We start from the raw sequence: 15278 nt of genomic DNA on the forward strand, positions 1-15278 counted from the left end.
TGCCTCCTTATGAGGGATTCCAATCGATAACAAAGTCCCTGTTTTCCAGTGACTAGACTGACCACTGTTTACCTGTATCTTTTTAATTTTATTATATTATTACTTGTATGACTTAAGCCTAGTAAACACGAGTCGAATGCCGGGTAGTATTGGCTGGTTAAATAGAAACCGGCTGACATTCGGCCCACGTGTACTTGAGTCGGCCCAACAGAAGCCAATGGTTGAGAGTGCTGACCGAGTGTTCTAGCTGGGGGGGTTGGGGTGGAAACACAATAAAACAGCAGGGGAGATCACTGTACTAACTTGGGATAGTTAGTACAGCAGATCCTCCTGAGCTTTCAGTTTTTCTTGTTCAGCCCTACTGCCATTAAGCCCTAAATTCTGGTTATGTACTTGGCGTTACTTATCCAAAAGAGACTCCAATTCTCCAAAGCTACAATGATTTCTTTAGGGAGTCTCAGTGTTGTTTTCCAAACAATAAACTTTTTGACCTCCTATGTCTTGTTTAAATCCCTGTCTCACCTTGCTTCCTTATTACAAAAGTTGGTCAGGGCAGGCACTCTTACTATCTGTCTGCTCGTTAAAATTATTGCTGCTATATACAGTGTGTGTGTGTGTGTGTGTGTGTGTGTGTGTGTGTGTGTGTGCGTGTGTGTGTGTGTGTGTGTGTGTGTGTGTATATATATATATATATATATATATATATATATATATATATATATATATATATATAATTTTATAGTATTTCACAAAAGTTAGTACACCCATCACATTTTTGTAAATATTTTATTATATAGTTTCATGTAACAACACTGGAGAAATTACACTTTGCTATAATGTAACCACCATTATTTTCCAGCACTGCCTTAAAGTGTAAGTAGACCCCCCCTACCGTTTTCAGCCAAGGAAGCTGCCATCTTTGCCTCTGTTTAATCTACAACTGCCATGATGCTGCACATGTGTTCAGTTATGACACCAGCCATTGGAGGGTTTGACAGTTTGGTTGAGAGCACAAACAATGGGAGTCTTACATTTCCGGCACATGCTGGAAATGAAACAGTTTTTTGAAACTGGTAAATGGATGAGCTTACTTCTGCTTTAACCCTTTTGGGCATGGAGTTCACCAGAGCTTCACAGGTTGCTACTGGATTCCTTTTCCACTCCTCCATGATGAGATGATGAGAAGCTGGTGGATGTTGGAGACCTTACGCTCCTCCACCTTCCATTTGAGGATGTCCCACAGATGCTCAATAGGGTTTAAATCCGGAGACATGCTTGGCCAGTGCATCACCTTTACCCTCAGATTCTTTAGCAAGGCAGTGGTCATCTTGGAGGTGTGTTTGGGGTCGTTATCATGTTGGAATCCTGCAGCCCAGTCTCTGAAGGGAGGGGGGATCATGCTCTTCAGTATGTCACAGTACATGTTGGCATTCATGATTTCCTCAAGGAACTGTACCTCCCCAGTGCCGGCAGCACTCATGCAGCCCCAGACCATGACACTCCCACCACTATGCTTGACTGTAGGCAAGAAACACTTGTCTTTGTTCTCCTCACTCATTGTCACCTCACACACGCTTGACACCATCTGAACCAAATATGTTTATCTTGGTCTCAGACCACAGGACATGGTTCCAGCAATCCATGTGCTTAGTCTGCTTGTCTTCAGCAAACTGTGTGCGGGCTTTCTTGTGCATTATCTTTAGAAGAGGCTTTGTTCAGGGATGATAGCCATGCAAACCAATTTGATGCAGTGTATGGTCTGAGCACTGACAGGCTGATCTCCCACCCCTGAAACCTCTGCAGCAATGCTGGCAGCACTCATATGTCTAAACCACTGCATGGTCTTGGCCACTGTGCTACAGCTCAGTTTTAGGGTCTTGGCAATCTTCTTATAGCCTAGGCCATCTTCATGCAGAGCAACAATTCTTTTTTTCAGATCCTCAGAGAGTTCTTTGTCATGAGGTGCCATGTTGAACTTCCAGTGACCAGTATATGAGAGCGATAGCTCCACATTTAATACACCTGCTCCCCATTCAAATCTGAGACATTGTAATACTAACGAGTCGCAGGACACCACGGAGGGAAAATGGCTAATTGGGCCCAATTTGGACATTTTCACCTAGGGGTGTACTCACTTTTGTTGCCAGCGGTTTAGACATTAATGGCTGTGTGAGTTATTGAGGGGACAGCAAATTTACACTCTTATACAAGCTGTACACTCACTACTTTACATTGTAGCAAAGTGTCATTTCTTCAGTGTTGCCACATGAAAAGATCTAATAAAATATTTCCAAAAATGTCACTTTTGTGAGAAACTGTGTATGTATGTATATATGTATGTGTGTATATGTGTATGTATGTGTCTCACAGCTAATCTACATAGACATATGCATCCCATAATAGGTTGCTCACAAGGCAGACAGACACAATAGAACAAAACAATGGGACTAGCACAGGAGGACATCCCACATGGGTTGACTTTGAAGTTAATCCGTAGTTTCAATCGCGCAATGCCCATACCCACACAGTTCCCCAAACAAATTGTCCCAAACAGAACATTACTCACCCAGCCAACCTCTGCCTCTCTCGTTAAACATAACCACCACTGGGGAGAATGACGGACTGGTCCTTCTCCCTAGAGTCCTTTCAGAGGAAGAGAGAAGACAGGGTGACTGGGCTTATTCTATCAGGATGTTGGGGATCTGGGCCGACTGCCCAACATCCCTGGGGTATACAGGTGGAGACTGAAGTCCCCTCCATTGTTACTAGATGAACATCCCCCAGTGTTTGCAGAGCGAGGCTGACATCCTCCTATCCCAATGTAAGAACTTTTTCTGGGGTTGGGTCAGTGGAGATCAAAGTCCCATGCACTACCACAGGAATTCCTGCATTGGTGGCATCATTCTGGGTTGCCATCTGCTGCTGTGAAGGAAAGCCAGCTGCTTTAACTCCCTTATCCTCATCTGACTGCTGGGATAACATGTCTCCCAGGTGCACTGATCTTTGCTGGGGAGGAAAGATCGCTTTCTCCACTCTGGCCAACTGTTGGGAAGGGAGGATGAACACCTCCTCTCCCTTTTCCCCCTGGATATCAATCTGTAGCTGGGAAGTGACCATCTCCTTCTCACCCTGGGCCTCCGGAACTGCTGCAGGTGTGGGGTAGAGATCTTGGACTCTCTGTACAGTTGCCAGCACTTCAGCTGGAGACATTTCTGGTAACTCCAGATACTGCTGGCAGAAAATCCCACAGCTCTGTCAGTATTATGGGAGAAAGGCCAACTGCCCCTTCTCTCGGGGAGGCTGAAGCTGCTGTTGGTGCTGGGCAGAGCTCAGTGATAATTGGCCCTGATGCCAGCTCTTCTGCTGTAGGCTCACCAGGTTGTCCTTCCTCAGCAGAGAAATCTATTAAATCCCCAGTCTCTGGAACTGGTGTCTGGGGATAGAGGTTCAACATCTCCTGTCGGTAGAACCAAGAAGATGTTATTGGTGCTGGGCAAAGGTTAGCAGAGCTCTGCCCTATTGTCAGCACTTCAGCTTTTGGATACGGCAATCTCCAGAGTTTCCACTGGCATTTCTCTTGCATGCTGCTGAACGTGTTCTAGCAGTTTCTTGTATGGCCTTTCCAGATGCTTTTCCTTCCTTATCAAATAGTCCAGATTGGGTCTAAGCTCTGAGACTCTGCAAGACTAAGCATAGCCTCTCTGTATTCTTGCAGGTCCTCAAGGGTAGGTTCCTCTTCATCGCCAAACACAAAAACGATCTGTAAGGCTATCCCACAGTAATCCAAGCTGCCAAAGTCATATCCCTCCCAGAGAGCATTCTGTTGTCTCCCCTAAATATTCCTGCTCTGCGTACCATTGCAGAGCCCGAGAATGATTGTCCAGCTCGATCTCCTGCTGGACCGGCCTGTCCAACTCAGTCACCCATTACTCCTGGGGCCGCTCTCCCAGGAATGCCATCCGCAACACCCGCTGGTCACTTTCCATTTGCTCTGGGGTTGGAAAGCACTTGCCCTGTTGCATACCAGCGACCTGGAGGGCTCCAATCCAGAGCTCTATCCGAATCTGCCTGAGCTCCAGGTATTCATCTGCAGACACAGTCCTGGAGTATGCTGAAAGGATGATCCACAGCAGCCCCGGGAACCCTGATGCCAGATCTATATCTCCCCTGGGGTGACCGAAGTCTGCTATGCTGATCTTGGATCCCGGTGGAGGTTTGGATGTCTCCAACTGTGCTGTCACCAATGTAACGAAATGTACCACACTCCGCTTGAGTGCTTCCAGCCTTCCAGTCTGAATATAGATATCAGATCTTACAGCCATATATTGTATTAAAAAAAAAAAAAAGGAGAGACTAGCTCAGTTGCAAAGCTGGAACATGGAACTGTTTATTTGAACACATGCACACAGAGATATTCAAACTTCTCAGCAGTAGACTCTCCAATCAGCAGGGAGAGCTGCTGGGGGAATCCCCTCCCCTTTCACAGCTAATCTACATTGACATATACATCCCATAATGGGTTGCTCACAAGGCAGACAGACACAATAGAACAATGGGATACAGCCACACCTAACAAACACATAGCAACCCCCACCTCACCTCAAACCATCTAGCAGTGGTCTCTGATGAACGGTGTACTTTATCTTGTATATTATTGAGGTCAAACTGGGGTTCTCGGTCACAGTGTGCCCATAATAGACACAGGGTGACTTACACATAGGAGGGGTTGGGGGAGCTGGACAGGGAGCTTCCAGCGCTCTTCTAGGTAACCTGGGTTCCACAAGCCCCCTGCCCAAGTCAGTTCTGCATTCGTTGGGTAACCTGTATGACATTGTACTAACAAAACTAAACTTTTTATGTCATGTACAATATTCAGATTTATTTAATGACAGCTGTAGTTTTGGAGTTAGCAATGTATTGTCGTGATGTAGATAGCTTCTCTATGTCCTTATACAGTATTTGTAGAAAGAGAAGCTATGTCCTTATATCGTATCTGCTAACAATAAAAGTATGGACCTCTCCACCCAATTCCCTCTCAACATTATGTTTATGAATGAAGCAAAGGTGCAGGTTTGAATAGTTGCCATATCCGAATACCTTGTTTAAATATCTGTTTCTTTTTGTATATAGCAATCTGTTCCAAGCTGGTTGACTTTGTTACCCGGACAACTCATTAGGCTAAAAGAAATTCTAGAAAAAGAAACAGCCAGGAGAGCAGAAGAAGAAAAAAGTCCTGTGTCTCCACCTATAAGACTTTCTGGGGATATGCCTGTCCCTGGAACTTATGAAGAATGTGACAAACTAAATGATCCAGATCAAATGCCTTTGTAAGTTCATTGTTCCCGGAGCAACCTGCTTACTCACAAAACAAACTATTGTTGTAATCGGGAATTAAAAAACTTATATCCACTTTACCAACTGGTAATCTGTTTGCAAATAAATTAGATGAGTGGGGTATAATTTGTCTAATTCATTTTAAAAATAATCAGTTACAACTTGTCCAAATCCAGGAAAAAAAATAACTATACCCATTTGCAGACTGGTGATTTCTGGATTGACAGGTGTGTATTAAAAACTGCAGCCATTCAGCCCATGCAGCTTTTGGTCACAACCTGCATCCAGCCAGGATCACTGTAAGTAATTACTGGTTGTGTGAACAGTCACCTGTCAGCCTCTCATTTGCATTGTATGGGCTGAGCGTTCGCAGCTATTTACACATACCGGTCATTCCAGACTCAGTAATCTGTAGGGGGTGATAATCGCTTGTGTGACTGGAGCCTTAGTGTGTATGTATGCATGGTATAATTTGTATAATTTATTCAGTAATCAATTACAAAACACATTTTCTATTGCACTAAGGCTTGGCTCACTCTGCCGTGACTTGTCATGTGTCTTGTGAGTTCAAAGTTGCATGACAAGTCACACCCTAATAACTGCAATCAAACCGTTATAATCGCTGCGACTCGAGTCACAGTTAATTTGAAAAAGGTTCCTGCACTACTTTGGAGCGTCTTCCATTGACATCTGTTAATGAAGTCGCTAGCAAACTGCACTGAAGTCGCCTTTTAGGCCGTGCGACTTTCCAATTGCAGCAGTGTGAACCAAGCCTTAAAGTGGTTGTAAACCCTTACAAGACACTTTGACCTACAGGTAAGCCTAGATTAAGGCTTACCTGTAGGTCCAAGAAATATCTCCTAAACCTACACGGTTTAGGAGATATTTGCCGAAAGACAGGCATCGCTGTGTATGGCGCGCAGGCGCACTGAGCGCGGCACCCGTCAACGGCGATATGCCACGCGTGGCGGCTCCGCCACAGCTTTTCTGTAGGTACAAGTCAACGAAGTTTACTAACACTTTAAGGTGAAAAACCTTAAGGGTTTATAACCACTTTAAGCTGGCCATAGTTTATCAGGGGCCAGTCGCATTTCGATCCATCTATAGCCATTCCCGCTTGACAAAAATAGTATGAGAATGCTGGAAAACTTTTGTCAATCAGTGTGTTCCGACAGAGGGGGAGCCCTGAACAACAGGGAGGATTCCTCTTTCCACCTTGTTCAGCCCATTGGCTGAACGATAAAAAAAAAAAAAAGAAGAATATATGAACAGCCTAATGCCGCATACACACAATCGGAATTTCCGTCAGGAAATGTTCAATGTAAGCTTGTTGTCAGATAGTCAAAACCGTGTGTATGCTCCATCGAACATTTGCTGTGGAATTTCCACACACAAATGTTTGAGAGCAGTTTCTCAAATTTTCCAAGTTTTGTCGTCAGTAAGTCCGATCGTGTGCACACAAGTCTGTCACGCAAAAGTTTGTGCATGCTCTAAATCAAGCAGAAGGCTATTGAACTGGCTATTGAACTTCCTTTTTCTCGGCTCGTTGTATGTCTTGTACGTCACCGCGTTCCCACGTTCGGAATTTTGGGCCTACATTTGTGTGACCGTGTGTATGCAAGACAAGTTTGAGCCAACATCCTTCAGGAAAAATCACGGTTTTGTTGTCGGAAAATCCGATCGTGTGTATGGGGCATTAGAGTTAACAAGCATTTAACCATTGCAGAGGGGTTCTTTTCATCCTAGAGTTCAGTTTAAAAAAAAAAAAGTTTTACTATACATGTACATTAATTCCATCTAATCTAAGGGAACATTTAACACATAGGTCCATAACAGTCCATAAAGTGAGCCCTTAAACTAGCCTTCCTCAACCTTTTCAACACAGGAACCCTTGAGTTGTCCAGTCTCGGGGAACCCCTGCTAAATATTAGAAATCTACAACTCATGATACATTAGTGTGATGGTCAGTGGGAAGAATGGTCCTTACACTTGTGATCATTGGGAAGAATTACCTCCTTACAGATAGCTAAAAAGATCAATGGTGTCAGTGGAAACTTATCTGAGTGGCAGAAATAGCCCAATGCTGAAGGAACCCCTAGCAACTTCTGCACAGCATACTAGCTCATTATGAAATACTTACCTTAGAACGAGGCCCCGACATCTGGCCCGATCCACGCCGAGGGAGCTGACATTCTCCCTCAGCGTTTCTTCTGGGTATCGCAGCTCCGGCGATGTGAGTGGCCGGAGCCACGATATCGTCACTCCCGCGCCTGCGCGCGGGAGATTTCATCCCGGCCGTGTCCGGCCTCTGCCGGACTTTCAGCAGAGAATCCCCTTGTGTGCATGCGCCGCTGCAGTCAGCGGCGCATACCGAGGGGAATATCTCCTAAACCGTACAGGTTTAGGAGATATTTTTTTTACCTACAGGTAAGCCTTATTATAGGCTTTCCTGTAGGTAACAGTAAAAAAAAAGAGTATACAACCGCTTTAAACAACTTCTATTATTTGCGCCATTATTGGTTTCCTAAATATACAATTGAAATAATGTTACTGTTTATTGTATTAATTTCATTTTATGTATTTTTTTTATAAGTACAACAAACTGTTGACCTTGTCAAAAATACAGAGCTGTTCCTTGTCCTGTGCACACTTCTTGTGTTATCCGTAAGGGCCGGTTCACACTGCAGGCGCGGCGAGGCGTCTCCGACTTGCCTCGCCGCGACCTGCGGCGACCTCAGCGGCGACTTGCAGATGACTTCTGTATAGAAGTCAATGCAAGTCGCCCCCGAAGTCGCCCAGAAGTAGTACAGGAACCTTTTTTCTGAGTCGGAGCGACTCGAGTCGCTCCTCTCAGAACGGTTCCATTGTACAGAACGGGGGCGACTTGCGGGAGCGAGGCGAGGCGAGTCGTGTCGCCTCGCATCGCCCGCTGTGTGAACCGGCCCTAAGAGTTTAAATGTTTTACTCTTGGGGCTATCAGGGAACTCATGCCTGTGCTTTGAAGAAGATAGTGGAATGATTTGAGTAGTTTAGCAAAAGAAAACTGGGCAGGGATGACATTCCTCAGTCAAAAAAAAATGTGTTGTCAGCCCACAATAGGAATTGAGGAGTTGCTTGCATTTCTTGCAGATCCACCAGTACTTTTCTGTAGTTGTGGTGTCTTTAAAGGGCAAAAACACTGTGAAATGTGCATGAATTAGGCCGCGTACACACGGGCGGACTGTTCGCCCAACTTTGTCCGCTGAACAGTGTTTGGGCGGACAGTCCGCTCGTGTGTGGGCTTTCAGCGGACAGTTTCAGCGGACAGTTGGACGGACAAGGTTTTTCGGAATTTCCGAAAAACTGTCCGCTGAAACCTTGTTTGAGCGAACAGTCCGCCCGTGTGTAGGCTTGTTCGTCAAACAGTTGCGCGCATGCTCAGAAAGGATTTTCACGCCGAAAGCTATAATGCAGTGTATAGGACGTCGTATTTTTCGTCCCGTCGTACGTGCCGTTCACGTCATCGCGCACGGTTTCAGCAAACTGTTCGTCCGTCGTGTGTGGCCATGTCCGTCCATGCTAAGTTTGAGCGGACTGTTTGCCGAAACTGTTGGACGGACAAAGTTGGGCGAACAGTCCACGCGTGTGTACGCGGCCTTAGAGATGTGCTGCAACTATTTTTTTTTTCATATGTTTTACGTTTTCACCTAAACCCTCCTAACATATTCCCCCTCCCAAACTTGAACCTAACCCTTAGCATTAGCACCTAATTACCCCAACACTACAACACTGTTCTAATGCATATTCACCTCATCCTGCTCTGTAGAACAGGTGTCCCAGCACTACAAGGAATTTCTTTGAGATATATGGCTCTGTACTATATACATGTAGCTATGCATGCACTGTACAATATCTTGCAAAATTCTGTGATTACATTGATCTTCAATCTTGTACAGATGCTTTTACGAAGTGACACGTTCAGAAGCTGCAGAAATGCTCATGAAGGACGAAGGCAATGGCAACTTAATTCTGCGGCCTGGGGCAGACAGCAAGAACTATGCTGTAACTATTCGAGAACCTTCTGAACATAGGTATGAAAAAGTATAACTTAAAATATTTTTTTTTATTATATTCTATATTCAGGGTGCTCTTTGGCAAACTTCAGGTGCGCAGTATTGTTTTTTTTGGAGAGCAGCGGCTTGCTCCGTGGTGTTTTGACATAGACATCCTGCCTGTTCAGACTTATGTAGACTCATGAACAGAGATGTTTGCCAGTTCAAGTGATGTATTTAAGCCTTTAGTTGTAACTCCTGAGTTCTTCTTTACCTCATTGAGTATTCTGTGTTGTGCCTTGGGAGTCATCTTGGCTGGGTCCCTACTTCTTCTAGAAAGAGTAGCCACAGCACTAAACTGTCTCCATTTTATAGACAATTTATCTGTCGATTGATGGATGCTTAAACATTTTGAAATTGCTTTTTATCCCTTCCCAGCTTTACACAAATCAACTGCTCTATATTGTATGTCTTCAGAGAGCACATTTGCTGATGAAGCTGATGCTTCTTATGAACAGCAATCTTAAAAAGTTTCAGCTTCAAACCACATATCCAAACTAACTGTATTCATTGGACTTCAGATGTGCAAACTACTGACTCCAATTAGATTTCATTGAAGTAATTAGTCTATGGGTTTACTTTTTCCTCCAGCACTGTTAATGTTTAATGGGTGGGTAGAAAAAACAAACAAATTAGAATTGTCTGTGTGTGTGTGGGGGGGGGGGAGCTCCGCTGATCCTCCTTCCATCCACCGCCATCCTTCGGCACCGCTGACCGGGAGACCCTCCAAACCCTCCACATCAGCTGCCAGACAGACCGGGCTCCTGTCCCACCAGAAATCGTCCGGATCGGCCGCACCGGAGAGCTACTACACGGCGGAGACCCGCCGCCATCTTGAGGCCTACGAGGCCTCCGCCATCCGCGGGCTCGCGTGCCGCGATCAGCGGACCGAGCGGCGCCATCCTGGGCATCTCGTTGGCGGTGATCCCCCGGGAGATGCTGTGAGCTGTGGGGGCCCCCATCGGCTGCTGGCGGCCCCGTGGCGGCCAGTTTCCGACGTCTGAGGCCCGCCGCCATCTTGTGGCCTACTGTGACCGGGAAGACCTCAGGTACTCTGCTTCTGCTTGTCGAGCCTGTTCCCCCATAGCCACCACCTCTGCACTGGCCTCCCCTGTGTCACCCCCTGAGCCTCAGCTGTGTTGGGCTGTCTGCCTCATGTCACCATCTGTGCACAAGCCATATTGAACTGCTTCCCTGTACTGCTATTTCTGCTACAGCTTTACTGAACTGCACCCAGGTACTGACCTGCCTCCCTGTGTTATGCTCTGTGCCACAGCTATCCTGAACTGCCTTTCCGTGCTTCCACCTGTGCCACAGAGCTGTTGAACTGCCTCACTGCGCTATTGCCTGTGACATAGCGATACTGAACTGCCTCCCTATACTAGCATCTGTGTTCCACCAATGCTGTACTGTCTTCCTCTGTCCACATCTGAGTCCTGGCACCATTGAACTGGCCTTTTGGGCATGAGAGGGGGTAAGCATAACTCCAGACTTTTTTCTGCCCCGGTACCGTCCCCGCAGCACGTGCATCAGCAGCAACCCCCGCCTGTTGGCGCCAACATGGCGACTCAAACCCCGCCGCAAGACCCGGCCACCGTGGAGGAGGACAGATTTCAAGCGCTGATGCAGGCTATTTCAGGGTGCAAAATGACCCTGACAGCAAAAATTGACCTCCCGCAGACGGATGTGGGGTTGGTGCATCGCGATATGGAAAAGTTCCGGGAGCAGGTGGGGGAGGTGGAGCGGAGGGTGGGTGACACCAAAGATGTCCTCAGAGACCATCGTGCCTCCCGCCATACTCTTCAGGTGCGCGTGCGGGCGCTAGAGTCCCAAGCAGGGGACAGTGAAAATAGGAGTAGAAGGAACAACCTCCGCGTGGTGGGCCTACCGGAGGGGGAGGAGGGACAAGACCCTGCATCTTTTGCTGAGCATCTTCTCCACACTCTCTTACCAGCAGCAGCGTTCTCTACCCATTGTGCGGTGGAGAGGGCCCACAGAAGGCCATCCATGCGGGGACCGCCTGGTGCCCCTCCCCGCACCTTTATTATGCGATTACTAAACTTCAGGGATCGGGATCTGGTCCTCCGCGAGGCGCGGAAAATCCCTGAACTACGGTTTGCCAATGCCCGTCTCATGCTGTTTCCGGACTACTCCGTAGAGACCCAGCGGCAGAGGAAGACTTTTGACCATGTCAAGGCCCAGTTACGTGCGAAAAACATCAAATATGGTATGATGTTCCCTGCCCGCCTTCGGGTGATCGATGGGGAGTCCACCCGCTACTTTACTTTGCCGGAAGAGGCTTCACAATGGCTGCACACTCTACCCAGGCCCCCGGTAACTATGGTGCCCTTTACAACCTACGCTTTTACTGTTGTTCCATGATGTCTCCTGCTCTTTTTTCCCTCCCCCCTTATTTACTGATTCCTCTGCTGTACCATTCTACCGAGGAGGACTATGTGCCTTAGGCCCCGGTGTGTGTGGGCCTTGAGCTCTACTACTTGGGTTGGTTGTCCCCCTGCCTGAGACATCATGGCTCATCCCCTCTCTCCCTCCCCGGATCCTGGCTTCTACTAGTGCTGGGCCTAGGAGCTGACTGGACTCGATTCCCGGTGGGGGTCCTGGACACTGCTGGGGGGTGGTGGGGGGGTATACTCAACGTTAACGGAGTCTTCATGCAAATGGAGCGCTATGCTGCAGTTAATGTTCTATGCCTTAATTTACTGTAATGTTTTTAAGTGTGTGCCCTTGACTTTGGTCAAGTGATCCCGATTCATGAGTCTGTCTATGCTGGTCTTTTGTTCTTGGTCTCCCGGGCTGGGGCTGGTGCCGCGCAGACGTCAGCGACCGTGCAAATTTTGGCTCACAGCTCCACCTCGGGCTACCCCTCTTAGTTCTCTCTGCGCCCCCGCAGGAGTAATACCTGATTTGCTCTGGTTGAGCTGAGTTTTGGTTCTGGGAATGGGCACTCCGAGTTCCCCAACGGCAGTGCAGGGTGGGGGGAGGGGGGGTTTGGGTTGTTTTGTTTTACATTACTGTACATGTTGGAATGGTTTCATAGTGGTACCTTTCTCGGGTGGGACCCCCACCGTTGGCAGTGGTTGCTGCTGGCGGTCTGGGCTTCCAGGCTGGTGCCGGGGAGGGGGCGGAGTGACACTTGTCTCCACTCGGGTCCAGAGATGCAGTGTTCCCCTGGTGTTCATCTGCGGCAAGTCTCACTATGACTCAGATGAGGCTGCTGTCCTGGAACGTCCAGGGCTTGAACGATAAATTGAAACGCTCCTTGGTATGGGCCTATCTTAAGCAGCATAGCCCACATGTGTGCATCCTGCAGGAAACACATCTCATGGGGGTAGGATCTTGAGCATGTGGAGGCAGTGGGTGGGCAGGGGTTATCACTCCACTTATTCCTGTTACACCCGAGGGGTTAGCATATTGATACATAAATCCCTGACGTGTGAAATATTAAATGTGCAGCTGGACCCAGGGGGCAGATATGTCATCCTACATGCTGTTATAGACACGGTGGAAATGGTAATTGTGGGCCTTTATATTCCACCACTGGCTGCCACTGCCCTGTTGAAGCTTTTGGTCCCCCTTATCTCTAGCTACCCCACTGATAACATTATTATCGCGGTTGACTTTAACATGGTTCCAAACCCTGCACTGGATAGGCTGTCCCTGGGGGGTGGAGTGGACTCCCCGCTATCAAAATGGGCGGACTTGTATGGCTTTACTGATGTTTGGCGGTGGCGATACCCGGGGGAGAGGGCCTACACATGTCACTCTACATCTTATAGAGCTATGTCACGGATTGACCTGGTGTTGGTTAGTGGCGGGATGCTCTCACGGGTGTGGGTGGTGGACATGCTTCCGAGACGAATCTCGGATCATGCCCCCATGCTATGCACCTTTCAAATGCTGACTCCACCCACGGAGAGAATATGGCGCTTGTCCAGATACTGGATCTCTGATCCACTGGTGGAGATAGAGATTTCTAAACATATTCAGACCTATTGGCTGACAAATGCGGGTTCGACCTCAACACTTATTGAGTGGGATCCGTTTAAGGCATATATTAGGGGGGCATACCAATCCTCTATAGCCAGGGCCCGGCATGACTCAGCGATTACCTTGGCAGAGGCTGAGGCGTCTGCCAGGGAGCTGGAGGCTTGTTTCGCCTCCACCCAGAACCCCGTTACCTATTTAGACATGCAAACAGCCTACAGGGAGGTGATGCTTATTAGGGTGGCGGGGGCGAACAAGCAACAATTGGCTCAGACGCACCGCATTTTTGAGCAGGGGGGGAAACCGGCCGTTTGCTAGCCTGGCTGGCTAGAGAGCAACAGCCTACCACCTCTATTGCCCGTATTAGGGGCCCGGATGGCATGGTGCTGGTGGACCCCTCACTCATAAATGCCCGGTTCACCTCCTACTATAGCGATCTCTATAGCTCTCGAGTAGACTACTCCGAAGCGGACCTTGACCGGTTCCTAGACCGTATACAGTTCCTTACTCTCTCTCCTGAGGACCGGGACTCCTTGGAGGCCCCCATAGTGGAAGAGGAGGTTTGGTGGGCGCTGGGGGAACTCCAGGCGGGGAAAACTCCAGGCCTCGATGGGATTCCTCCGGAATTCTATAGGCAGTATGGGGACGAGTTGGTCCCCAAGCTGCACTCTATGATAGTCCAGTCTCTTCGGGGGGAGGCCCTACCGGCGTCCATGGTGGAGGCGATTATAGTGGTTATACCCAAACCGGGTAGGGACCCGGAGCTGTGTTCCTCCTATCGCCCTATATCCTTACTTAATGCCAACGCCAAGGCGCTTACTAAAATCTTGGCGTGGAGATTAAATGAGGTTATCCTTACCCTGGTTCACGAGGACCAGTCGGGTTTCATGCCGGGCAAGGGTACGGATATCAACCTCCAGAGGTTATACACGGTTCTGGGATCTGATGCCCATCTGGCCCCGGCGGATGCAGTAGCCTCCCTGGATGCTGAAAAAGCATTCGACTCTGTCGAGTGGGAGAATCTTTGGGAGGTTCTGCTCCGCTTTGGCTTTGGCCCCAGATTTGTTTCCTGGGTAAAGGCTATCTACGGTGCCCCTAGGGCACGAGTGCGCACAGGATCGGTCATCTCTCCCCCTTTTCTCCTTCGCAGGGGTACTCGGCACGGATGCCCGCTCTCCCCGGCGCTTTTTGCGTTAGCTATAGAACCAATGGCCATTATGATTAGATCTTCCACGGCGATCCGTGGCATCCCCTTGGGCCCTGTGGAGGAGAAAATTTTCCTTTATGCTGATGATACCCTTTCGTACCTCCGGGAGGTGTCCACGTCACTGGAGGAAGCCCTCTCCCTTATCGATACCTTTGGCAGGTACTCAGGGGTCCAAGTAAACTGGGACAAGTCTGTCCTGTTTGCTCTTCACCCCTCGGAGGCTGGGCTCCCGATTAGCGCCCCACTTCAACTGGTCACCCAATTTAAATATTTGGGGGTAATAATTCACAGAGACCTGTCCCGATTCATACCCCTTAACCTTGACCCGGTTCTGTCTTCACTGACGCGACAGTGCTCGGGCTGGAAGACTTTGCCTCTTTCGCCAGTGGGTAGAGTTAACTTAGTTAGATGACGGTCCTGATAAAGTCACGAGGTTGTGACGCAACGCGTCAGGGAAGGAGCTAGGTGTTACACATATTACTTCCGGTCGCGGCCGAGACCGGAAGTCGGTGTTGCTACGAATTCGCTGTTATCTGCCTACATGTAAGTGTGGATATTGTTTTATTAAAGCTGTGTTTTGATACTTCACATGGGAGCCCCCCTTGTCTTTCTTCCATTCCCTATGTACCATTTTATTAACT

General features: G+C 48.2%; 1 protein-coding gene across 2 annotated transcripts in view; it reads left to right on the forward strand.

The window, feature by feature from the left end:
* The window catches only part of LOC143974587 (signal-transducing adaptor protein 1-like), a 167614-nt gene that overhangs the window by 91289 nt on the left and 61047 nt on the right, over positions 1-15278 (forward strand). For both annotated transcript variants that reach the window (XM_077476134.1, XM_077476135.1), the window contains exons 5-6: positions 5131-5327; positions 9270-9404. In XM_077476134.1, the coding sequence (XP_077332260.1) occupies positions 5131-5327; positions 9270-9404 (332 nt within the window). The remainder of the gene's footprint in view (positions 1-5130; positions 5328-9269; positions 9405-15278) is intronic.

Source organism: Lithobates pipiens, unplaced genomic scaffold, assembly GCF_037356315.1.
Source record: "Lithobates pipiens isolate NorthernLeopardFrog02 unplaced genomic scaffold, aLitPip1_a1.2 Scaffold_13, whole genome shotgun sequence".
NCBI classification, from domain to species: domain Eukaryota; kingdom Metazoa; phylum Chordata; class Amphibia; order Anura; family Ranidae; genus Lithobates; species Lithobates pipiens.